Source organism: Tiliqua scincoides, chromosome 3 (assembly GCF_035046505.1).
Source record: "Tiliqua scincoides isolate rTilSci1 chromosome 3, rTilSci1.hap2, whole genome shotgun sequence".
NCBI lineage: Eukaryota > Metazoa > Chordata > Lepidosauria > Squamata > Scincidae > Tiliqua > Tiliqua scincoides.
This window is the reverse complement of record NC_089823.1, coordinates 153,848,930-153,875,890: the sequence shown is the minus strand read 5'-3', so window position 1 is coordinate 153,875,890 and position 26,961 is coordinate 153,848,930. Positions and strand designations below refer to the sequence as shown.

General features: G+C 42.3%; 1 protein-coding gene across 1 annotated transcript in view; it reads left to right on the top strand.

The window, feature by feature from the left end:
* The window catches only part of SGPL1 (sphingosine-1-phosphate lyase 1), a 49,333-nt gene that overhangs the window by 9,753 nt on the left and 12,619 nt on the right, over nucleotides 1–26,961 (top strand). Inside the window, exons 2-7 of the mRNA XM_066621943.1 lie at nucleotides 9,953–10,118; nucleotides 11,031–11,098; nucleotides 12,810–12,957; nucleotides 13,748–13,827; nucleotides 19,223–19,351; nucleotides 25,193–25,281. Of these exons, the coding sequence (XP_066478040.1) occupies nucleotides 9,953–10,118; nucleotides 11,031–11,098; nucleotides 12,810–12,957; nucleotides 13,748–13,827; nucleotides 19,223–19,351; nucleotides 25,193–25,281 (680 nt within the window). The remainder of the gene's footprint in view (nucleotides 1–9,952; nucleotides 10,119–11,030; nucleotides 11,099–12,809; nucleotides 12,958–13,747; nucleotides 13,828–19,222; nucleotides 19,352–25,192; nucleotides 25,282–26,961) is intronic.

Genomic DNA, 26,961 nt, shown 5'->3' with positions numbered 1-26,961 from the left:
TCAGGCCATAGGCCCACCTAGTCTAGCTTCCTGTATCTCACAGCGGCCCACCAAATGCCCCAGGGAACACACCAGATAACAAGAGACCTCATTCTGGTGCCCTCCCTTGCATCTGGCATTCTGTCATAGCACATTTTTAAAATCAGGAGGTTGCACATATGCATTATGGCTTGTAACCCATAATGGATTTTTCCTCCAGAAACTTGTCCAATCCCCTTTTAAAGGCATCCAGGCCAGATGCTGTCACCACATCCTGTGGCAAGGAGTTCCACAGACCAACCACACGCTGAATAAAGAAATATTTTCTTTTGTCTGTCCTAACCCTCCCAGCACTCAATTTTAGTGGATGTCCCCTGGTTCTGGTGTTATGTCAGAGTGTAAAGAGCATCTCTCTATCCACTTCATCCTTCCCCTGCATAATTTTGTAAGTCTCAATCATGTCCCCCCTCAGGCTTCTCTTTTCTAGGCTGAAGAGGCCCAAACGCCGTAGCCTTTCCTCATAAGGAAGGTGCCCCAGCCCCGTAATCATCCTAGTCGCTCTCTTTTGCACCTTTTCCATTTCCACTATGTCTTTTTTGAGATGCGGCAACCAGAACTGGACACAATACTCCAGGTGTGGCCTTACCATAGATCTGTACAACGGCATTATAATATTAGCTGTTTTGTTCTCAATACCTTTTCTAATGATCCCAAGCATAGGCCTTCTTTACTGCCGCCGCACATTGAGTTGACACTTTCATTGACTGGTCCACCACCACCCCAAGATCTCTCTCCTGATCTGTCACAGACAGCTCAGAACCCATTAGCCTATATGTGAAGTTTTGATTTTTTGCCCCAATGTGCATGACTTACACTTACTTCCATTGAAATGCATCTGCCATTTTGCTGCCCATTCTACCAGTCTGGAGAGATCCTCTGGAGCTTCTCACAATCACTTCTGGTCTTCATCACTCAGAAACATTTGGTGTCTGCAAACTTAGCCACCTCACTGCTCACCCCTGTCTCCAGGTCATTTATGAAGAGATTGAAAAGCACAGGTCCCAGGACAGATCCTTGGGGCACACCGCTTTTCACCTCTCTCCATTGTGAAAATTGCCCATTGACACCCACTCTTTGCTTCCTGGTCTTCAACCAGGTCTCAATCCAGGAGAGGTCCTGCCCTCTAATTCCCTGACTGTGGAGTTTTCTCAGCAGCCTTTGGTGAGGGACTGTGTTGAATGCCTTCTGGAAGTCCAGATATATAATGCCCACAGGTTCTCCCGCATCCACATGCCTGTTGACCTTTTCAAAGAATTCTAAAAGGTTTGTGAGGCAAGACTTACCCTTACAGAAGCCATGCTGATTCTCCCTCAGCAAGGCCTGTTCGTCTATGTGTTTTGAGATTCTATCTTTGATGAGGCATTCCACCATCTTACCCGGTATAGATGTGAGGCTGACTGGCCTGTAGTTTCCCGGGTCCCCCCCTCTATCCCTTTTTAAAGATCTGTGTGACATTTGCTATCCTCCAGTCCTCTGGCACTGTGGCCATTTTGAGGGACAAGTTGCATGTTTTAGTCAAGAGATCAGCAACTTCATTCTTTAATTCCTAAATAACTCTTGGGTGGATGCCATCAGGGCCTGGTGACTTATTGATCTTTAATTTATCAATGAGGTCTGAAACATCTTCTCTTTCAGCCTCTATCTGACTTAATTTCTTGGTCAGGAGGGGCCATTTAGCCAGCGGTATCTGCCCGAGGTCTTCTGCCATGAAGACAGATGCAAAGAACTCATTTAATTTCTCTGCCATCTCTAAGTCTCCTTTTATCTCCCCTTTCCCTCCCTCACCATCCAGAGGGCCAACCGCTTCTCTGGCAGTTTTCCTGCTTCTAACATGTTTGAAGAAGCTTTTATTATTCTCCTTAATGTTGCTGGCCATGCGTTGCATCTGTCCTGGCTATTTCCACTGTTTAGGTTTCACTTCTTCTGTGGATCCTACTGTCTCTTTATAGGAAAAAAGTGCCTCATTTATTTCTGCTTGGAGTTGTTGCACAAAGCCTTTAAAAGTATAAAATGTTTGTAGTGTGTCCTCTCACACTTTGAAATGGAGTGTTTGAAACAGAGCAACTTTGAAACAGAGCAACTATTTCCATTTTACAGATTTTATTTCAAAGATGTATATATTTGTGCTTTCCTGTGCTCAAGGCATAGTGAAACTGAGATATTTTCAAAGACTGAACAACATGCAAGACTAGAATCAATGGTTTGAAGCTACAGGGGAATAATTTTAGGTAAACATGAGGAGAATGTCCTGACTGTAAGAATTGTCCATCACTGGAACAGTCTGCCTTGTACTGTTGTGGGCTGTCCCTCATTTTGATGTATTCTCTTTTAGTAGTAGTAGTAGTAGTAGTAGTAACTTCTCATTGTGCTACAGCACAACAAAATTTATGCACCTTTGAGATATAAGCATAAATATATACTACACTTCCAACAATCACATGCTACACACTCACCCACACATTCTATACAACATGCATCATAATATAAAAACAGTATAAGAGACCATAATGCCCAGGAGCATGGTAACAACTGTATCGCCTTATTCAGCGTAATAATGGCTGTGGGATAAAAACTGTTCAGGAGTCGTGTGGTGCTGCTCTAATAATTCTGTATTGTCTACCCGAAGGCAACAGTTCAAAGAACTTATGAGCCGGATGGAAGGGGTCTCTCAGAATGCTATGTGACTTCTGCAGACTTCTAGCAGCATTTGGATGGTCTTTTGTCAGGGATGCTGTAGTTGTCTGCTCTGAGCAGGGGCTTAGACTACTAGATGACTTCTAGGCCACCTTCAAGTGTTCTTTGATTTTAGGTCTCTGGCAGAGATGAGCCATAGTAGAAGGCTAGTAGGCCTTTCCTTCCTTCCATGTAATCAGCTGTTACATTGTGCAATGCTGATATAAGGAAGATCTGCAATAAAACATATATGGGGCATATCATAGAGTAAAATCGCAAGGTGGAGAATTTTTATCTCTTCTAGTCTAGTAGAAGACACTAACTTAGCAGAATTTAATCATATCTGAATTGGCATTCTGATAAACAGCAAATTGATTAGTTCAGGCTGAACTTTGACCCTCTGTAAAACAGGAATGTGGTCCCTACTCACATATTGATGTAGAACAGTGCTTCCCAACCTTTAGGAGCTCAGGAACCACTAAGGGAAAATTTGGAGACGGCGGGGACCATATGCAACACCCCCCACCCTTGCACACAAAAAATACAATTGAATTTGTAATACATAAGAAGATTATTTAATAATTAATATGATGGTTGTGCTTGCATTTGCTTCACTAGCTGTGAAAGTCTTGGGTTTACATGGAACACAAAATAATTCCCCCCCAACTCAGAGGTTTTCATACCCACCCAATTCAATCCAGTCTCTTTTCCCCCACACCAGACCACATTACGCAGAGCCTTTGCCTCTTTTAAGTGTGGAAAAACACCTCAGAAAGGGAGAGGGTAAGCAGGAGGGGATTATAGACAAGTCATGCAAGGTAGTTAAATGAGCCAACAGAAAGTGCACACATCCCTCCACAGTTCCTTTTGTTACACAGCCCTGGCCCTGCTCCCCCCACTTGTGAGTCCAGAGTCCTTAGGAAAGTGTTCAACCCAATTTAGGCAGGTCGGTCCTGAAGGAGAAGCACCAGCTCAGAGCGACATCTCAGAATGGCTGCTGCATGTCTCAGGAAGAAAAGTCCTTTTGGTGTGCACTGCAAGGTCTTTAGGGGGCAAAAAAGCCTCTATTCACTTCCTGTTCTAATCACTGTCATGCTCTAGCTGTGGACTACTTTGGTTGGAGCTAAGAGAGTGTGAGCAAGCCTATAGGTAGGCTGCAGCCACAAAACAACAGCTGCCTACTCTGCCATTAGTCTGTGGAACTCCTTGCCCCAAGATGTGATGATGGTGTCTAGACCAGATGCCTTTAAAAGGGGATTAGAGAAATTTCTGGAGAAGTCCATCACAGCCACAGTGTGACTAACAGCCCCATTCTAGGCATGTCTACTCAGAAGTAAGTCCCATTATAGTCAATGGGGCTTACTCCAAGGTAAGCATGCATAGTATTGCAATCTGAAGAGATAGGGGAACTGGCCAAGTGTGGGGTGGGGGAGGGCTCCCCATGGACAAAGCTGCTGCTGCTGCTCTCTGAGGAGAAAAAGTCAGGGGTTGCACCTGCTGTACTTGGCTAGGGTGGTGCCTGTTCTGCAACTTCTGGAATTGCTTCCCCCCAGGTGGGCAGCTTGCAGTAAGACAGCAGAGGTGCTGCCTGTTTCCCTCTCCAAAAGCGGTGCAAAAACCTGGTTGCCTGGATCCCTTGCTCCACCCCTGGGCTGAGTTAGAAGAGCACCTCCAGGGGGCCCAATCCTGCCAACTGGGGAGGGGTACCAGGGCTGGGGGTTGAGCCTGCTGCCACACTGCCTCCAACTCCCTTCCTCTGTGTTCCTGGCCAGCTGGAGTCTGCACTCCCAGGGGAAATCGCATCCAGAGAAACCCACTCCAAGGGAAACCTCCCCTAGCCAGCCAGCCAGCGATGCCTTTGGGAGTCTGCTCCTCCTCCTCCTCCTCCTCCTCCTCATTACTCCCATTCCTCCCCCTCCTCTGGCCCCCCTTCCTCCTCCTCTGGCCCCCCCGGCCCCCCTTCCTCCTCCTCTGGCCCCCCTTCCTTCTCAGGCCCCCCCCCCGCCCGCAAAAGGGACTTCCCAGGCTGGCTGGAATCCTGATCTGACTCCTGAGAAACCAGGCTGCCAGGGCTCACCTGAAGGCACAGGGTCAAGGAATGGAGGCAGTGGGCTGGAGGCAATGGGCGGCAGGGCACCTCTCCTCTGCATGCAGCTGAGCCACCAGGCTGCACAAATGTGCGTGCACCTTACAAGGCGCTTGCGCTTCACTTTTTTGCTTGTCTGGGCACTCACAAACAAGGAGGGAAGGGAGGTGGAGGGGGGAGGCAGGAGATGGAGAGGCTATGCTCTGATTGGCTCCGAGCGGCTGCTGGCGCTGCAGAGGCTTTTTTCTTCCTGGAAGAGCATTTTTTTTCTTTTTTTCACCAGAGACGTCACAGACCACCTTGGGGGGGGGGTGCTGCGGACCACCAGTGGTCCGCGGAACACGGGTTGGGAACCCTAGTTGTAGAAGATAAACAATAGGTTAACCAGCACTTTGGCAAGGCTGTCAGTTTCCTTTGATGGCAGGCCTTGAAAAAGAATGAAAAATATATGCAACTTACCTCCTGCTGTCAAAAAAACAGGAACATTGACTTGTATCTATGGTGCTAGAAGAAAGTTTTAGGAAATACAGGTTACTTGGGTCAAATATGCAGCTGCTGGTAAACAAAGGGATAGAGATAGAAAGGCGGAAATGTGGAAGCTGTTGGATGAAGTAAAATAAAAAAAAATAGAATTTAAGGTTTTAAAAATGTATAATTATGTTTTTCAACATAATAAGCAGTAAAATGTTCAAAGAATGCAGAAGAAAATAGCTCAGCTTTCTGGAGTTGTTTGTGAAACCACAGTGCTGGGGCCTTGGGGCACAAGATTTTGTACTGTCCACTCATGTCATTCAAACCAAACTTTAATGGTTTGAAATGAATCTTGAAATCTGTGAATGCGAAGAAATTGTGCAAACTTCCTCGCAACAGCAACCTGAGGTTGCTGAAAAACTACCAGGGAAACTTTAGTGGAATGAAGGCAACAAGCTGCAGAGAGAGGAGGAGTGTCAGGGGAATTGCCATATGCCCCCTTCCACCCATGCCCACATGTCCCCCAAATAGGGTTGCTAACTATGACTGAAGCTGTTCTGGGGGATCTTTTTTTTTCCTATGACATGATGTAATCTTGGAAATTCCTTAAGGCCCAGTTAAAATCTCCAGAGTAGCTTTCAGTAGTCAACTCGAGTTTGATCCTGAGTTCTGAAGATGCCATGCTTATCTTGGAGGATTGGCAACCCTACCCCTGACTCTCAGGAGTGGCTTCTTACATGCCTCAGATAAAGGTGTAAAATTTCCAGGCGTTTTGAAGCAATGGGGGAAAAAGTCAGGTTTGGGGGAAAATGGAAATATATGCAGTAGTTATTTCATATCAAGCCTATAATTTGACAGCTTAAATGCATCATTTATAAAATTGTCCTGTTTGGCATATACAGTTGTGCGTTGTCTAATGACAGCGATGCGGACTGGCACCCCCGTCATCAAGCAAGGCTTGACGTTATGTGAAGCCTCTAAAAGATGAGGGGAGCCACGCTCCTCCAGAGGCTTTTCTGTGTGCTGCCTCTGCGAGGCTCAGAATGCGCATTTTGGGTGAAAAGATGTGACTTCTGGTTTCCTGGGAAACCGGAAGTCACATGTTTTCTCCCAAAACAGCCAGTCTAAGCCTTGGAGAGGCAGCACACAACTGTGCGCTGCCTCAGCGATGCTCAGAAAAACCTCTGAAGGCAAGGGGAGCTTGGCTCCCCTCCGTATCAGAGACTTGGGAGAGTTAACAGGGACCAGCGGCGGTCGTCGCATATGCGGGATGTTGCTGTCTGGAATGTCGCTAAACTACATTCACCTGTATATGAAATTTAAAAGTATAAAAGCCTTAGTTTTGTACATACACCCACAGAGAGATGCAAACTACTGTATCCTGTGCTACCTGAGCATATGTGTCAGTTTGCCATGTGACAAGTAGTAAGAAATAAAAACAGTAAGCACAAATGTCATAAACAAAAAAAGACTATATCATTAGGGCAGAAATTGTCTCATACAGTTGCTGTCTTAGAGCTCAGTCCTACTTCTACCTGTATATACAGAAGTAAGTCCCGTTATAGTCAATGGAGCTTACTCCCAGGAAAGTGTGGATAGGTTTGCAGCCGTAAGTATTTAGCTAGCAACCTAGGTGTATTTGGATATAAACTTTTACTCAACATGGAAAATATTGAACTCTGATCATCATACACATTATATGGCATATTAATTGTGGACAAAATGAGACAAAGTAGAACAAAGATCACCAGAAAAAGGCAGCAACCATCCACAAGCAACAACTGCCCTGTATGCTCTTCTCAGGAAGATGGCAGCACCCTCTAGGACAAGGGTGTCAAACTCATTTCCTACAGAGGGCCAAAGTTAGCATTTGTGGTGTCTGTTGAGAGCTGAAAGTGACATCATTAAGCAGGAAGTGTTGTCAATAAGCAGGTGATAACCAGAAATAAGCACTTTGCTCTCATGTAGAAACAAATTAGCTGCAAATGCAGAAGAGAAAATGTGCAAATCTTGTTCATATTTTCAAGATATGAGAGATCCCAATTATAATGGGGGCCAGATAAATTGCTCCCAGGGACTGCATTCAGCCCACGGGCCTTTTTGACTGCAATCCTAAATACAGTTTTTTCTCTCAGTCTGATAACCTGTGGAGTTGGTACACTCTGGACCGCTTGGTGATTATGTCATCATTATTGCCCAGCTCTGGAACACTGAGAGGGAAACTGTGTAGGGACTCAATTCCAGCTACATGGCTGCACAGCCTGCAGGGAATACTGCTGCATTCACATTACCCTTGTTTGGGTCGTGACCCCTGGTTTGGAAACCACATAGAGCCTAGAGATGAAGAAATACATTGTGTGTTGTCCACGGTATGCCCAGTAATTATCATTCTCGATTTCTGTAGACTCTTTTGCATACCAATCTTCATACCACAGAGTTTCTGGCAGTTTGAGTTAGTAAAACCTTATCTTAAAAATTGTTTCACTCATTCAAAAAAACAAAAAGTCATCAGCATTGTTTTCAGTGTTCCCCCAAATTCCAGTTTTTCAACTGGGAAAAACTGAAAATTGTCCTTGATGGGGGGGGGGGAACCAGATTTTTCTGGGTCCCCTCCTCATTTTTCTTCACAACTCTAGGCTCAGGATGGTGCTGTGGGAGTGATGGAGCAGAGAGATTTCCTTTCTCTTGTTTAAACTTACTTGTGCCCACTGATCTTTGAATCTAACCCAGGGGTGCCCAAACCCCGGCCCGGGGGCCACTTGTGGCCCTCAGGGGCTCCCAATCCGGCCCTCGGGGAGCCCCCAGTCTCCAATGAATCTCTGGCCCTCCGGAGACTTGCTGGAGCCCGTGCTGGCCCGATGCAACTGCTCCCAGCAAGAGGACGACTGTTCGACCTCTCACCTGAGCTGTGGGATGAGGGCTCCCTCCACTACTTGCTATTTCATGTCCGTGATGCAGCAGTGGCAGCGAAGGAAAGGTTAGCCTTACTTTGTGCAAGGCCTTTTATAGGCCTTGAGCTACTTTAAGACCTTCATTCAGTCATATAAGTTCAATCTATAATATATTCATTTATGTAAATGTATTCAAATTTCAAATGTAAATTAATTCATTTTTTCCCCGGCCCCTGACACAGTGTCAGAGAGATGATGTGGCCCTCCTGCCAAAATGTTTGGACACCCCTGATCTAACCCAATGTGTGCAGTACAGTCTATACAAATGCACGGTAGGCTCATCCATTGTAGTTAATGTTTTAAAATGTTTATTGGGGAAGGAGAGGGCAGCCAGTTTATCTTGAGGAAATCTAGGGTGCTGAAGAAGGCAATGCCTAAGATCATAGTCTTGGCAACCACTAGTTAGTTAGTTGTGAGCACTCCATTTCCTTAAAATATTGGAATTTCCAATACGGTGGTTGTGTTCTAGGACATAGAATTCAGCTTGTATTTCCTTTTTCTGAAGGGCTAAAGAGGAACAGCCAACAACAAATGGCAGTGATGTTTACAAGGGACCTTCTTTTATGAGAAAGATACAACGTTGGATGATTCATGTTTCTTCAAATGTAATACCTGTACCTCTAACAGGAATTCTCATCATTTGAAGTGCCAGCTGTGTAAACCTGGGCATGTTCAGACTTGTTTCATACACCAAGCCGAATATCATTAATGATGTCTGCTGAGGCAGTCATCCTTGAAGTGATATAATGAAGGAGATGATGGCCAGAAATAAGCATTGTATTCTCATATAGTTGCAAATGACAGAAGAGAAAATATGCAAATCTTGGACATATCTTGAAAATATGGGAGACCCCAATTATCAGATGGGCCTCTGTTTCAGCTGCGCCATTTCTGCCAAGGCATCACTTAGCAGCTCAGGTGCTCTGCGAAATGATGCCTCAGCAGAAGTGGAGCTGCTGAATGGGCGACCTCCATGATATTTGGGCTCTCCCAGCACCTCTGCCTTGTCTCCCTCTCTCACCCCTCTTGTTCTACCCCTTCTCCAATAGTGTTGCTTGACTTCTGAAGCCTCCTTCTGTATCTCCCTCACAGAGCCTCAGCAGTGGTGGTGCTGTGAGAACCCATTTATCACATGGGCTGGTTAAAGAGCTTTGGCAGGCCGGATCTAGTCTGTGGGTCTTGGGTTTGGCACCACTGGTGTAAATGCTCCTGTTTGAAGTTGAATGGAAATGCATATTGTTTTAACCAGAGTCTTCTATAAGAAATAGTTTTCTGTTCAGTCTTGATCTGTGTTTTAGTGACAGTCAAGTACTTTTTTCACGGCTCTCTTATGCACTCACCAAGCAAGTATAGTGCATTAGTACACACTCCTTTCTTCAGGCAACAATTGCATGTAAGTAACACGACTGAAGAAATAGGAGCAACTGTGGCCATTTTCTTTGAGAATTTTCTGAAAATTTTGTCATCTTACCTCATGTTAGTCTCCATGCCAAATTTTGTACAGATTGGACAAATTATGTTGATTTTATGTTGAATAGAATTTTGTAAATTATGATAGAATAGTAAAAAAAGGTTGCTCACCTACCCGTGGCTCTATAATTATGAAAGAACTTCTTTTCAAGAGGTGTTGGAAACTTCTTGGAAAGTTTTGATATGTCTAACTTGTAAGCAACTTTTAGTCATCCTGATTCATTCATTCTCTATCTGATTAATTGATGGTTCTCTTTTCCAGGATGCTTTTATTTCCTACCAGGAAATCTTCCTTCAATATTTAAACCAAACAAGAAATTTTGTGAATGGAAAATGTGCAGGGATTGAACCATGGCAATTAATAGCGTCAACACTTGGTTCTACCCTCCTGGTCGTGTGGCTACACATGTTTCTTGTGCAACGAGAGAGTAAGTAATCTGTTCATCTAATGTGACAATGCATTTTTGTAACCTGGGAGTTTTCTGCTTTTGCTCTTGAAATGGTTTTCTGGGTGTAATTAGGGCATTGGATTTAAATCAAACCATGATTTATACTAACCATTATTTGGTTGAAAGTTGATGCCATAATTAAAGTAGATGCCATAATTAAGGTACTGGGGCGAGGCAGGAATGAACACACAGTTTCTACAACAGTTTAGTATTGCCCGTCATTTAGTATCATTGCAAAAAGTAAGCTGCCAGCCCACACAGTAGCAAAGAAAAAAATACTGGAAAATATCACATCTAACATAGAGAAGATTGGAAAAGAAATGAGAAAGTCTGAATAAGTTAAGTTTCATCTTACTTCATCTCCATTCTGTTTAAGATCTTCCAACCATGAACTCAGTTTGATGTTGTAAGAATAAAGACAATGTGTCTACCATCTGTAGTTTGATATCAGCAGTGTTCATTAAGGTAACATGGAAATTATGTCATTAAATGCAACCAAATATGTAATTACTATGGCCTTGTTAGTAAGGGTTATTTCTACTATGACTCTTGGTACTGAATAAATTGCAAACATACTACGTATATTACAAACAAACATAATATAGTAGGGTGTGACTATTCAGGGAGAGGGTGTGTTCACAGGGATGTTATGGGGTGTACTGGACACTGAGCAATCTTGAACCTCAGGAAGGCGTCATGTGGGCAGCAACTTGTGGCTGTTCTCTTCTGATGTCATTTAATGGAATGTGTAATGTGCAGTCTTAACTTCTAGGTAAACTTGAAGCAACTTTTGGCCTTTTTCTTGGGAGGTCTGTGATGCTTCAACTGCCACTGAATCTTGTATTTGGAAGCTGCAAGTTTGTATGTTTTTATTTTATGCTTCCTTCCTAGGTTTAATGTCACGAACTAAAAAACAACTCTTCAGAGTGATACGAAAATTGCCTATTATTGGTGCTTTGGTAAGTTTTTAAAGTACTGAGACATTTATCTAATTAATTTGGAAGCAAAACATTTCTATACATCTGTAATATCTATCTTACCATATTGATCACTAAAGAAAATAATAGTATTAAAAACACAAATACCATAACATTCAGTTCAACAGCAGAAGACCTCTAGGCAGATTAAAACCAGCTAAGATCCAAATGCACCAGTGATGCTTTTTTCAGTGTAACCTCCAAAATTTTTCCTAAACATATCTAAGAGGGTAGGTGTGATCACTAAGAGTATTCCACACCCTTACAGAACACGTCCCCAGCCAGTGTAGTGTCCAGGAAGGCTTATATGGAAACCTCTTGTAGGAACAACTTGGGACATTACTTTATAAAATGTTCCATAGTACAAAATGTTACCCATAGATTTTATCCATAGGAAAAAAAATTAAGTAGTTAACTTGTGATTTTGTAGAAGATGAAATACCACAGGGTTTGCACTATCTTGGTATGAAAACTCACTTTGATAATGACTGCACAAATAACCACTGATCTGCAGAAGTAAGATAGATTACAGTCTTGTGTAAATATATTCAGGGTTACTCAGTAATTGTAGTATCTGTGTTTAGTGGACTTGGACCCAAGCAGCAAGAGAGGGGAGTCTTTTTATAATTGTATTTGCAGGTACATTCAATTTTGTTACATTGTTGAACAACCTCTGTTTTCCTCCCCCCACCCGAAGATTTTATGAAACAATATGAACTAAATACATTCTTCTCCATTGAGCGAGGTACAGCATGTCATGATTGGATTCATCTGTAATTGAGGGAATGCATGGTTTTTATAGAGCTTGACACTTTGTAGAAGATCACTTAGCTGTTATCTCCTTAAAAGGCTGTGAAATTTAATTGATTGTATCATGCTGTATTTTTATTTTCTTGTAGGGCACTGATCAGAGATTTAAAATATCTGAAAACGGTGAAGCCATGGAACAAAAATGGGGGATGTTAAAATATATGATATACTTATTTTCTTCTTACACCTTAGATATTTACAAATGCATTGCACTGAAGTCAGCACACAAAATAGCACTGTTCAGAGCTGTGTGCTGCTGTCCCTTTTGCTAGCTCTTAGTTTTTGCAAGTTGAGAAATGAGAAATAAAACATAAATAAAAGTTGAAATGAGAAATTCGCAATCAATGTTCCCTCAAATTTTCCCCTGGAGTTCACAGAGCCCTAGGGTGGCTGTGTGGGGGCAACTATGGAGTGCTTAATGATGATGTCAATGTCATTGATGAGCTCCAGAGTTCTGAGGGAAGCTGTTCAAGGCTTTGATTAGAGCTGCACCACTGAACAGCTTACAGGGAAGACTGCCCTCAACACTGCAGCTAACTAAGGTTTTATTATATGGACTTAGGAACAGAACATAGACTTTTAACATGCGGAAACAGAAGAAACTAATACTTTTAGACCGACTAGAGTCGGTCTTCTAATACTAGAAGACCAACTCTGAAAACAAGTATCATTGTAACGTAACACAGGAGTAAAGGCAATAAACATGGATAGTCAGTTACGCTACTGAACAGTTCATGGGGTGTTTATCTTTCTTATATAGAAGACTGGAATCTCAGTGATGATGTCCAGGCTTAAGCTGCTTTTTCTAGGAATCTGCAATAAGCAAATTTGTTGTAGAGAAAATTTTCCCACTTCTGGTTTTTGCTTCTTTCTGTTTTTCTAGATACAAAAACATGTTAACAAGGCCATGAATGATGTGGCTGCAAACCTGACCTTCTTAAAAGATGCAAAGTCTTACGTCAAAACTTTGCCAGCCAAAGGCCTGAGCCAAACAGAAGTGATGCAGAAGATAAAAGAATACAACACTATGGGTATGGCTGAGAGTGTACAATGGTACATGTCAATTTGTTTCATAGTCTGTAATACATTTACATTTGACAGTTGACAGTTTTCTTATCAATTACTAACACTAGCCCTTAATGGCATCTTTTAAACTAAAAACATTGCTATTGTAATTCACTGCATTACTCCACCATTATGTGTTTAGAAATAATGAGAGTGTAAATTGATGTAGAGAGCTTTGATGCATGTTTCACATGTGAAACATTGTGGAAATAACACTTCTGTATTTTTAGGACTCCTTGGCATAAACACTGATTTTTATTTTGTGTCATATGGTGTCCAAAGGGAGACTAGTTGTTTCACCATAATTAAGCAATCAGAAGGGGGTTGCATGAGTATTTGTTCCTCCTTTTTAGAACATGAATTCCTGTTACTGGCTATAATCATGATTAAGTATTACTTGCTTAACCATGGCTGAGACATTGGGAGTACTAACTTTCACACCAGTCCAGTAAAACAATGAACTTTACACTTCTTCAGTTTGCAACATATTTAAAAAGATGCCAACCAGGAACTCAAGAGATCTTAATCTGCGAACCTTTTGATTAAGGCATTCCTCTTGGCCCTGCAGTTAATCCAACAAATGTTCCTCTTCTTTTACTGAACCTGTTATAGTAATCTGTGATGCATTTTGAAGGCAGCAGAGTAGCAAGCTCTTAAGTTGTTGCTACTCAAAAGACTGTTAGAAATAAGTGACATTTTTGATTTGTGAAATTCTTTTAAATATGATATTTACAAGTTTTTGTCTCTTATTTTCAGGAACAGTACACTGGGAAGATGGTAAAGTGTCAGGGGCAGTGTACAGTGGGGAAGAAGAACTCACTAAACTCCTTGTGAAGGTAATGTAGTATGGTAATAGCTGTAAGTGTTATACAGGTGGGGCCTTGGTATCCATGAGGGATCCATTCTTGGATTCCCTTACTGATACTGAAAACCGTAGATACCAAAATCTGCCGTTTTGGCCCCTTAGAAGCCTCTGAATACTGTGGTCCAGTCACCTTCGGAGGCTTTCTGAAGCCTGCTGAAGCTGTGCATGTCCTGCAAGTTATTAAAATATATGCTTACCAAGCATATTGACTTGAAGTTAAATGTAAAATCTGGAAAAATATGGGTGGAGAGAGATCTTGGTGAAGTAACGAGAATTAAAATAAGTTTCTACAAGATGTATTGGAACGCTGCTGTGAAATATGTTTAGGAAAAGTTAGGATAAGATACTTTGACTAAGCAAGTAGCACGTCATAGTGGAAACACTGACTGTGATATGAGACTGGTAACATGAGGTGCTGGTTGTGGCACTCTTGACCAGACTGCTGCGACAGCAATACTATGCGTTTGAATCTTATGCTGCAGAAAACTTGTAGTGCTTGTCCAAGGTTTATGTGGAAGTCATGTATGGGGTCCTCTTCATTGACCATACACGCTAAGCTAGACCTTTTTTCAAGGTCTTTTTTCAAGATCTATGGCGGCTGGAAAATGTCTCATGCCCGGCATGCATGCGTATCCTCTCTTCGAACAAGTGTTAGTTCCAGGGCCTCCTAGAATTAAAACAGCATGTCAGTTGTGCTCAAGTAACCAAACAATCAGCAGCAACAGTTTTCATAATAAATTAAGCCAGTGGTTCCCAAACTGTGGGTTTGTGGCCTGGTGGGTCACAACCTAATTTTTGGTGGTTTGTGAAACCTACAGGGTAGATAAGGCTATCTATGTGCATCAACCTGGGTTCAAGGGTTCAACAACCTGCTACTTGGGGGGAGCACTTTTGCCCGATCACCATTATAACCACAGTGGCTTGAACAGCTGGTAAAGTGAAACTTTTTTTTTTAGGTTGGTCCTGATGCTAAAAAGTTTGGGAACCACTGCATTAAGCAGAATTTGTTTCGTAACAGGGCATTTGTCTTCCTAGCAAGTTTATGAAATAAAAGTCCTATATAAGTTTGGTATTGGCTCCAGTTGTACAGTCAGTGTACATATATAGGGTTTTTATGTTTGGTCTAGATCAGTGGTTCTCAAACTTTGTATTGCCATGATCCACCTTGCTCTCCACTATGGGTTGTGACTGGATGCTTCCTGTCATATTGCTAAGCATTACTGGGAACCACCATAGTCTGCTTCCGGATCACACCAGGCCTGGAACCCACTCCATTGGTCTTTGTGGGCCCCAGAATGTCTTACAGAAGCAAACTGGAAGTTCTATATCTTGCACACTTTCTGTGCACTTATGGAATTGTACCAGACAAATAGTCCTACCCCATGCCAGTTTTCAGTGATTATTCAGTAGCTGCCATCTACCAACTGCCAGTCTTCTCACGAAGGTGTCAGTTTCTTCAAACTTGTTGCACCTTGAGAACCAAACAAGATGATATAAGAGTGAGAGCGCATTTGCTTGTGTGTGTATCACTAGATAGCTACACTTACAGCAGATGCTGTGCAGGTAACTAACATACAGTCGCATTTTTCTTTATTTCTCTGCTACCATCTCTCAGTTGAAACTGGAGGGAATTTTTCAAAGCTCTGATTCTAGAATTCCATGTGCTGCTTTTCTCTTCTGCATATGTCTGAAATCCAAGTTGAAATTCTGTGTATGTTCCTTCAAAATGTTGGCTGTAGTTTTGTCACTCAAGAAGCATACTGGAGCAGACAGCTCTTCATTCAAGCTCTAAAATTCATTTTAAAGGAGGAGAAAAGATGCACATGCTGAACCAGATGCTACCAATTGTAGCTGTTGTTTAGCCTGTTCTTGCATTTCTCTGTCCACTAAAGGTTGTATGAATAAGCAGATGGATACTCTTACTAAGGACCTAGCAAATCTGGTAAAATATTTCTTATTTCTAGGTGTCTGGGATTTTCCCTGTCCTATCTCTAAGACATAACTGTCCTCCAATAAAATCTTCTTAAGCACTATGGCTTTATATTGAGAAGTTGGTGAGCTGGCATATGATTATTATTTGTTTTGTGTATGTCTTCTTCACCAACCCTTCCTCATTTCCATATGCTCCCCCCTCTCCATCAAGAACAACTGAGATGTTCTTTCGTGTAACTGGATGGCTTTGTTCCACCTTTCTCCCCACATTCATTTGCAATGTGGGTCTGCACCACATCTATGTTCTAGCGCATTCTTTTCAAAGCAAAATCTTACTTGCAAGGTACATGAAAATAGTGTGCTTGTAAACCACATTTCATGTTCTGTTAGAAGTCCCTGTACTTGGCAAGCTATATTTTCTCAAGAGAGATGCAGAATGCTCATGCTTTGCTAAACTTTGTTTTTTTGCTAAACAGATTTTAAAAATCTGTTTTTTTAATATGTTGTTAGCCGCCCTGGGTCCCGTTAGGGAGAAGGGCGGGATAAAAATAAAGTTTTATTATTTTATTATTATTATTATTATTACCCTCCTACACTTGTGAACAGCAATTTACTAATTTGAGGTGAGATAGACCACTGATTCAATTATTGCCTAAAAACAGATATGCCATTAATAATTGCTCCAATTTAAAGTAAAAAAAAAAAAAGGATTATATTAGGATTATTGTGGAGTGGTTCAACTGTATAGGGACGGTATCTGGAACCTGTAGTGTGCCCCAGTGTTTATCCCCAAGAAGTATTAGTTCCCTGACACCATATGCAAATACTTTTTTTTCTTAGAACCTCCTTGAGATATGAATAACCGTACTGAATGCAGTATCAACATAAATTAGTTGCTAAGATCACTTAAACCCTCAGCGCTAGGTATATAATGTGTTTTTTGCACATTCACCTTAGCTGGAGTCAAACTGAGTCAGATGCCTTAATATTTTTTTAGATTATTTATATGCTGCTTTTCCACACAAAGAAGTTCTGAAAGCAGCTTGCATAACAAAAAGAGTGAGAAGATGTTTCTCTGTCTTCGATTAGCTTGCTGTCAAAGACACCAGGGAGATGCTAGCAGCAGCTGCTGGGAGGGTTGCTGTGCTGAAATAAATAGGGGCACTTCTCCCCCTACCAAGAATCCCACTACTTTAAAAGGTGCTTCCTTGCCCAGGTAGCTGAGGTAACATTTTAGGGAAACCTCGGGAAAACCTCCAAGTTTAAAACAACCCATCTACCCCTCCAAAACAAAGAAGGTGGATTTTGTAATGTCACAGGACAATTTTCCTGTTTATTGTAGAAAGATACATGGAGTAAGAAGTGGCACAGATAAGGGTAAAAAGTTATGTATTTTTATGTCCTTTTGGAGTGAGTTATGACCCAAAATGCATGAAAAGATAACAAAGAATCTCTGGTTGTGGTTGGTTGTTGAGAATACATGCTGCGTTTCAACAGAAAGTAGTTCACAGAGGTTACATAACAATATAAAGCAGTAGAAGATTACCTGTCCTCAGAGTTCTCACAGTCTGAAAAGGGACACACAAGAGTTACCAGCAACAGCCATTGGAAGAGATGCCATGCTGCGGTGAGGAGGGACAGTTGCTCTCTTCCTGCTAAATGGAAGAGGGCATCGCTTTAAAAGGTGTCTCTTTGCCCATTTAGGAGGGTTTGTGTGTAATCCAAAGTAATGAAGTATCTTGGGCTGGCATGTAAATCATTGTAGGATCTGGAAAAGGAAACGGAAAGTGTGCTGTGCTTGACTAACTGTGACAGAAGGGTCCAGGATGTTAGCATGTAAAGCATGCAGCCTCCAGGGCCTAACTGCAGAGATAATGCATACACACGTATTTGCTAAGACTTTGTTGGGGAGTGATTGCAAGCAGAAAAACTGGAGGGATGGTAAGCCTTTTCCTGCTTGCTTTTCTCTGCTTGACAACCTTCATCCCTTTGCAGGATTCTACACACACACATTCAAAGGTTAGCATTCATATGGAGCACTGCAGAGGACGAATGTGGGGGGCAAGGGGGAGAAAGCAGTTTGGAGCAGAGTAGTGTCAAGGAGGCTGAGGGTTAAACACTGTCCTGCTTCTTCTCTAAATTGGCCCTTTGTAAAGCATCTTCTCTCTTCTTCAAAGTTACTAGGTTTTTTGTTTTGGTTTTGCGTGTAATGCATATTTAATCCTTAATTATACTTGCAGTTTGTTTGGGGGGGGGGTGCAATATGAGATGCAATATGTTGAGGGGTAGGGGATGGAAAGGGGAAAGCAAATTGTGAACAAAATGGTCCAGATCAGACAGACCAGTCATACCTAGAACAGTGTTTCTCAATGTTTTTCCACTGTGCCACTTCACATGGTTCACCTATTCAAAGTACCACTGGAAGTAACTGCCGATGACAACATTGCCATTTACTTTTGAGTTGGGAGGCCAGATGCGATGAAACAAACATTAGTAAAAGGCTCAGGGTGAATGGGAGGGCTTTTTCGAGCATGGAAAAGCATGCTTTGGAACTCCACCCACTGAGCTGAGCCTCCTACCACTGTTTGTTGTGTCTTGTTCCTGGTCTTGCTGTTGGGCAGCAGGTCACCAGCGGTCACCAGATGCCCCTTCAAGTACCATTGGTGGTACCTTCTGGTTCACTGCTTGAGAAACACTGCCCTAGAACCATAGATAATTAGAGTTGAAAGGAGACTTGGGGGGGCATCTAGTCCACCCCCAGCTTAACATCTTCTAAGCATCACACACTTCAAGGAGATATGAAAATAACCTTAAATTTCTGATTTCTCTGAGTGTCTCTGAGTTTGTACACTATGGGTTGATTAGAAGAAATATATCCTGTGTTTAAGAGATTTACAAGTTTCAAACACTGTTTATCTTATGTAGTTGACTGTAGTTCAAGAAACCTTTCATATTGTTTAACCTCCCTTTCTCATGCAGAGGGAAATTGAAGGGAGAAGAAAGCAAAGATAATATACCTTTCAAAAAAAGGGAAGCTGCTTCTACCCCTGTGGCTTTATAAAAATGTAACTCAAGAATGGTCCTCTTACCCCTTCCAAAGTGCTTCTTTAGTAACGAAAAATGAGGTTCTCTGTTGAAAATGACACTGGGGGAAACAGCTTTCAGCATATGCATGGTGTGAACAGTGAGGATTTATCCAGCTTTCTAGGACCTTTCAGTTGGATGGAACTCTGAGATGTCCTCCCATGACTTCACCCAATTCAGTCCTTCTGCATGGAGGGCAAATGAAGCAACTTTCCCCTGTATGTGAACAGTGAAGACCATACTTACGACATTCTGCAGCAGGGCAAGGGAGTGCTTGTTTCCATGTAACTAATTTAACTCGTGAAGTTAAAGCCTCATTTTAATGTGCTGATTTCTTTTCTTTCCTAAAGGCTTATGGGGAATTTGCTTGCACAAATCCTCTACATCCAGATATATTTCCAGGCTTGAGGAAAATGGAAGCAGAAGTAGTACGAATGTGTTGTGCACTCTTCCATGGTGGACCCAATTCTTGTGGAGCAGTAAGTGCCGTTACATTTCCCAACATAATTTCCCCTGCTTAACGTTTTGCTGGTGGAAAAGTACATTGGTGTAAATGTTAAAGATCCATTGCAGATAATTGCATGTCACTGAATTGAATATGCCCCAACAACTGTTGGGGAAAGTGGGGAACTGAGTGGAAAGGGATCACATCGACTTGCTTGGGATGTCTGTCATTGGCTCCGCAGGAAAGCTTACCTTTCCAAATTTAGGGTATGGTGTTGCCATTTGTGGCCATACCAGTTTGTTGCATGCAGATATACATCTAGCCAGAGCGGGTAATTAAGAAGTTGTCAGCAGCAGGGCACACAGCATACCAGCTGACTTAGTGGCAGGAGCATTCTTGCTCTCTCTTCTAGCTTACAAGTTGCTGAACTAGTTTGCTTTCAGAGAGTTACTGTGTAGGACTACATGCTGGGATGTGGGAAAACTTCATCAAATACCTGTTGACCTTTCAACAATCCATGTGGTAGTGTGTGCTTTCTGTGTGTTCTGTCTATCAGAAAGGAGAGCAGATATTGCTCTTAGATTCAGCTTGGACAGTGCCTGTTGCTGGAGTTGTTTAGGGCCCCGAGATGTGGGTAGAGAGTCCCTGGCCATCTTTTCTCCATCAGGATGACTCATGCATGTTGTTCCTCTGTGTATTAAAAGCAAAAAGTGCTTAATCTGGGTCAGGAGCTGGAAACCCTCCATATAGAGACTGGTGAACTGTGGGTCATAATTGAAAGAGTGTAATGGGGATTTGATATGAATATTACATATTTTGATCTGGTCAAAAGTTTGGCTAATGTCTGCACGTTTTAACTGTACATCTCAAGAGGGAGAGATTTGTAAATCTGTCCGTTTTTCACTGCATATGTTATCCTATTTATTCTCCAGAGTGAAACGGCCATGTTCTTGATATTGTACAGCACTACATACCTTTGTGGGTTCTGTACTTAGAAACTTTCAACATATAATGTTGCTAGATTAATCTCCTTCCTAAACCAGTGTCGGGGTTCCCCTCCTCCCCCGAGTTCCCAGCTTACCCAGGGAGGAGGCTTCTGGACCAGAGCAGAGGCAGCAGCCTTCCCAGCCCTCTCAGGAACAAGCCTGGCAACTCCAGGTGAGAGGAGGTGGGAGGGAAACAGAGAGAGAAAGGGGAGGAGTTGTGGTAAGCCCAGGGAAGGGCAGGCCCAGAGACAGGCCCTTTTTATACCCTCCCTGTGAGGGAAGGGGAGGGGCCAAAGGGGAGGGGTTTGCCCTACATAAACCTGGAGGCCAGGGATGACAAGGCAGTTGGTAGTTGGAAGAGCAGGCAGGAGGATCTGCTGCTAGCAGCCCCTGCTCCTGGCTAATGAATGCTGCCAACCCAAAGAAGGGGAACTGGGTGACGCAACCCCCCCCTTCTTGTGGGGAACAAGTCTGAGGCCTCCACAAGGGGTCCCCCTCGGAAAGACCGGCCGGGCCCTCCCCTCCCCCACAGGGAGGCCTCACAACCAGAAAATTAGCTATGTTAAGCTTTGCTATTGAGTGGTACCGGATTCTTGGGCAGTAACATAAGGAATGCTGTGGAGGGTTTCTAAAGTGAAACGAAATATACAGAACACAGTTTCAGTTGGTGCAGGATTGAGGGAAGTGGCAAATGCAAGATGATCTCGATCCCAACCCCTTGTATTTAATTTTCTGAAACTAGTCTTGCAAGTTTGCACTGTCATGCAATTGGTAAGAAAGGAGCTGCCCACAAACAGTGAAATGGTTAAGAGTTTAAATGATTTTATGATAAGACCTAGAAGTTAAACCATTTTTCCCCAGCCCACAGGTGTACGCATTTGATCCCTGTTGCATATATGCAACATTGGGCAGAAATGTCTTAAGACAGTATTTCTCAAACTGTGGGTTGGGACCCACTAGGTGGGTTGCGAGCCAATTTCAGGTGGGTTCCCATTCATTTCAATATTTTACTTTTAATACATTAGACTTGATGCTACCATAGAATGTGACTGCGTTTGGGGAAATGTTACAGATCTTTACTTTTAACAGGCTGCTATGTATATACTTTTAACAATGATAGTAAATGGAACTTACTCCTGGGTAAGTATGGGTAGAATTGCAGCCTAAGATTGCTAAAAATGGTCCTGCTTGATGATGTCACTTCCAGTCATGACATCACTTCCAGTGGGTCCTGACAGATTCTCATTCTAAAAAGTGAGTCTGTTACCAAAAAGGGCTGTTATGATTTAAGGGGAATTATTATATTACCCTTTTGGAAACTTCAGGATCGCAGGCTAGATAACAAGACAGAGTAATGCAAAGAAATTCCTTTTTAGCTTGAAAAGAGACTGGGAGAAAGATAACTTTCAATAGGATTATACAGTATTTTTATTGCAAAAACACATAGGTATACATAATGCACATGGAAAAATGGTAAGTATATGTCTACTTGAATCCTAGTACTTGGATACAGTGTACCTAACTTTCATGGTGGTTGCGTGTGGAGTGTATTTGGTGCATTCCAAGGAGATCAGAAAAGGATAGATTTTAGGGAAGGATTTTAGGGGTCCCTAGTCTGCATAACCCAGTTGCTGACTAAAGATGGGTAGAGAAGGGGAGGAAAAGGGGGGGAAGCAGGGAAAAGGTTCCAGACGCAAGATATAGTTACCTGTCCTGAGGAGCAGTTGGATGGGGGGGGGGAAGAGTCCTATTGAGGACCTCTGCCTTGGAGGGCAGCCAGAGAGAGAGAGGGAGGGAGCGCATGGCAGCCTTCTCTCTTTTTTTGCTGACTTGGATGCTGACCTAGAATGACCCAGATGTGTCCTAGAGCTGATCTGGATGTGCATGCTCACTACACACAGTGGGACACATGGAATATGTAAAACATTGAAAGGATCAGGAAGTCAGTTATCAGCAAAGGCTGGCTTCCTATGTGGGGGAACTCGGCCAACCCCTGGAGGCAGTTTGCATAGGGTACTTAAGAGTGATTGAATTCCAACAATAGAACAATAGACTTCTTCCTCCAGAGGTGCCTGCCGACTTGTTTTGCATACACGGTGAATGGATCAGGAGACACTTTTCCATATAGCTCTTAAAACAATACAATGCATACATTGACCTACAGGGAAGTGGGTGTTGTGCACTCCATGTGCTTGTGGCTTGACTTGATTGTGGCCTGTATGTTGAGGTTTGGCCTACATGATATTTTAGTAACCAGATATAAAATCACAACTTAGGAAAAGGGGATTTTCACGTAACAGGTCCCCGTGCTAAATGTGTGAGAACCACTATCTTAAGAGACTTTGCTTTGAGCCGATGCTATGTTAGGCTGTTTGTGAGGATGAAGTATGGAGTAAGATTACTTCTCCAGTGATCTGAATAGTTAGAACATAAGAAGAGCCCTGCTGGTTAAGGTCAAGGGCCATGTAGTCCAGCATCCTGTATCTCATGGTGGCCCGCCAGATGCCTCTGGGAGCATACAAGACTACAGGATACAGGATACTTGTATCCTTTTGCCACTCCTTTGCATCTGTTGTTCAGAGGTAGTCTACTCCTAAAACCAGGAGGTTGCATACAGTCGTTATGACTTGTAAACTGTAATGGAGTTGGTTTGTAGATATATCCACCCCTTTCTAAAGGCAGCTGGGCCAGGTGCCATCACCTCATCCTGTGGTAAGGAGTTACACAAATTAATCACATGCTAGATAAAGAAATACTTCCTTTTGTCTCAGTCATGTCATAGATTTGTCTCAATCATGTTCCCATTCAGGTGCCTCATTTCTCGATCAAATGGCACCAAATGTTGTAGCCTTTCCATGTAAGGGAGATGCCACAGCCCACTAATCTTTTTCTTTGCTGACTTCTGCACTGTTTCCTGTTCCACTATATTCTTTTTTGAGATGTGGTGACCAGAACCAGGCATAATACTCCCGACGTGGCCTTACCATTTATTTGTATAATGGCATAATAATATTGACTGTCTTATTCTCAATCCCTTTTTAAAATTGTCCCGAGCTTGGAATTGGCCTTGTTCACAGCTGCCACACACTGAGTTGACAGTTTCATTGAGTTGTCCATGATAACCCCAAGATCTCTCTCTCTCTCTCTCTCTCTCTCTCTCTCTCTCTCTCTCTCTCTCTCTCTGGATCCATCACAGATAGCTCAGAACTCATCAGTGTATATGTGAAATTATGAATTCTTGACCCAATATACATAATTTTACACTTACTTACATTGAAGCACATCTGCCCTCCCACCTAACTTCCCTCCATGTGGGTTTGAAAAGCTTGTTGGGTTTGAAGCAGCACCCTGCCAGTCTCAGTGCCTTGATGGTAATGTAATGCACTGGAGATAATGCCAATGAGAGTGATGGACATCATGGTTGATACGGGAGGAAATGCTAATTTGCTGTGAGGGTCTTTTACATATGGAAGTTTTAATAAAAGCACTTCAACAACCGGACACTATGCAGTGCTTAAATTTAAAAATGGAACAGTCCCACCCACTGATTTACAATTAAAGAGAAACAAAACTAAAGGTTTTGTGTTTCATTCTTTCATGGTGGATAGTTGATCTTGAACTTCTTCTTCCTTATAATAATCCAGTTCTTGAGACTGTAGTATTACAGGAAGGTTGCCTTTGGCTTTGTATATGTGAAGCATTAGAACAGTATCCCTGAACTGACCATCTGGCTTCCTTTCACTTGCCACATGCTGAGCTTCCTTCATTACTGGTACAGTGTCACAGTTGACGAGAGTAAACGTAAAGTCTTAAAGTGTTGTCAGCTGCTGCTGAATCAACTGGCATTAGTCAGTTGCCCAACATACTGTGAAAACTAGGGCAAATGTCATATGAAAATGATTCACATTGTCTTGTGCATAATGGCATGTGTTGAGTGCAAAACCTTAAGAAGGAGTTAGTAACCTTGTATATGTCAGTTCTGCAATTTTCTTTGTTCAGAATTATGTCAACAATGTTCCTCAGTAACTGAAATGGCCAAAAAAGTGAAATACTGAAAGCAAACTTGGCCAGATAATCTCCAGTGAAAAAGTTTTGGGTAGTGACTCATGTGTTCTTTCTGGTTACTTTTTTTAATTCTCAAAGTGAGTGGTCAGATTGTTGAAATACAAAATAAAATCCTTTTTTTGCTATATACCTTGTATCCAGGTCAGGTAGCTAGACTGTTTGGAGTTGCTTTTAAACAAAGAGAGCAATAGCTTGAATCCATAGCCTCAGCTTAGTAGATAAGTTGCCTACCAGATTTCCCATTTGACTTTCCAAATAAAGCACCTTCATGTTTCCACATATCTTTTCATGTTTCTGTGTATTATCCTGAATTGACTGGTTTGTTCCTGAAGCATGAGTCAGCCAGGATTTGTTGGATAAACAAAAGATCTTGTTGCAATTTCTGTGTGTTTTTTTCCCCAGTTTCTCTTTTATTAGAAAGTTTTTCAAAAACTGGGAGCCATATGGTAGGAAAAGTCCTAAACACTAGAAGGTGTAGGAGGTGTTACAGTTGCATGGAGGTGGTCTAGCTGTCTGCACTTTCTTTTTGTAGTGGAGTGCATGGATCTAAATCGTAGTAGATCTCTTTCTATCACCTGGCTTAGAACAGAGGGTGACTTCTGCTTAGATGTCTCTTGGCACAAGAGCAAAAGCATTGGCGATCTCCTTTAACTTTTTACCTGTATGTGCAAATCAGCCCACTGAAATTACCAAAAAGGTTCTGTTGCTGTTTCATAACTGAGCTTTCTGAGAACTAGGAACTGAAATTAACTTAACGATATAAGACTGGACTCCTGTTTGGTACATGATCATTTAGATGTGTGTGTGTTTTAATTCCCTAACAGATGACCTCTGGAGGGACTGAGAGCATCCTGATGGCATGTAAAGCCTACAGGGACATGGCTTATGAAAAAGGAATCCAGTATCCAGAAATGTATGTACAATTCTTCTGTGACTTCATTTAAAAAAGGAAAGGAAAGAAAACCATAACAGAGAAACTCCAGCTTCTCTTCCCTCCTCCAAATGTGACTAATAACTGCCCCCAAATTAGGGTTGCTGTCTTCAGCAGTCACCTGATCTGGCCGCATGAGATAACTTGAATGTACATGATTCAGTTACTATGCAGAACCTAAGAACAGTAGGTCTGGAAATGACCAGTGCCTGGATGGGAGACTGCCTGGAATCCGTGTATGTCTTTGAGATTGGATAGAAGTAATAAATATCTTCTCTCCAGTTATGAAGAGTTAACTTCTGTTGCTGAGCAAAGATATATATTGAAAGAAATGGAATCAAAGCCTACATCATAATTCTTGAACAATATACAATAAAGTCTGTGTTATAACTGGCAGATATCATGGATAGGGATACAATTCCTTTTTCATCTAAGCCAGGGTTTCCAAACCCAGCCCAAGGGCAAGATACGGCCCATGACAAGCCTCTATTCGGCCTGTGGCAAGCCTCTGGTTCCCTGCAAGCCACTGGCCTGCTCAACCGAATGTGACCAGAGGTGAGCTCCAGCCATGTTTGGTGGGTGTCCTGAGGGCCGGGGAGGCCATGTGCCTCCCCTCAGAATGTCTTCTAGAGGCCTAAATAATCACTTCCTGGTTTTTCTGAAAAACCAGAAGTGACTTTTTGGGGCATTTGAAGGCCTTCAGCTTTTTGAGACTTTCTAATCTATTTATTTAAATTTTATATTTAAAATTAGTTTATTTTTCCAGCCCTTGACACCATACCAGATATTTGATGTGGCCCTCTGGCCTAAAAGTTTAGAGACCCCTGATCTAAGCAAAAAAAAAAAAAAAAATTCATCCAGCATCATTTTCCAGTGTTGACAGGAGTCATTTGTTCCTGTCATGCTGCTTCATGTCTTCTGTGCTTTTTGTGTGTGTGTGTGTGGCATTTGTGTGTGTACCTGTCATGTGTGTGTGTGTGGGGGGGTAGTGGTGGTGGTGATGGTGGTGTTTGTGCTTTTTTGTGGCATTCACTCAGTCAACCAGCAGATCTGATTAAGCACCAACCCTCATTCTCTGTGAATGCCACATAACACAGCTTTTACTGTATTTCTAGTGGCTGCAGTAATAATAATCGTGACTGAGATCCAAAGAGCAGCTTAGGCAAGTCCATGGGCTTCCAAATGCCCAGTGGTATTTTGCTTTTAAGTGAAAGACTCCAGTGCTGCATCACAAGCTGCTTTTGAAATATCCTTCATTTTCTGTTTGTTACAAGATGTAGAGGACTGTTGTTTTGAGGCACTCCAATCCAAGAGTCGCTGTGGCCAACACAGCTAGTTATGAGCATCATATCTGATGTCTGAATTGGATTGTAGACTAATTCTGAATACTTTGATATTTACAGTGATAATTTGCAGGTGCAGCAAAGTTTTGATCAGTTGTTATCTTCCCATTTTATTTGGGCTAGTGAATTTGGAACATGGAATCAGCTGATTCACTCCTTAAGTGAATATTTGCATGTTTAATGCACTACTTCCCCCTCCCCACTTTGCTACATGTGTATCATTGATGTAGAAGAAAATACATTTTTCTTCAACAAATTGCTCAAAGGAAAGTCATTGAACTAGAAACACTCTATGTCAAATGTTCTAGGGATATTGATG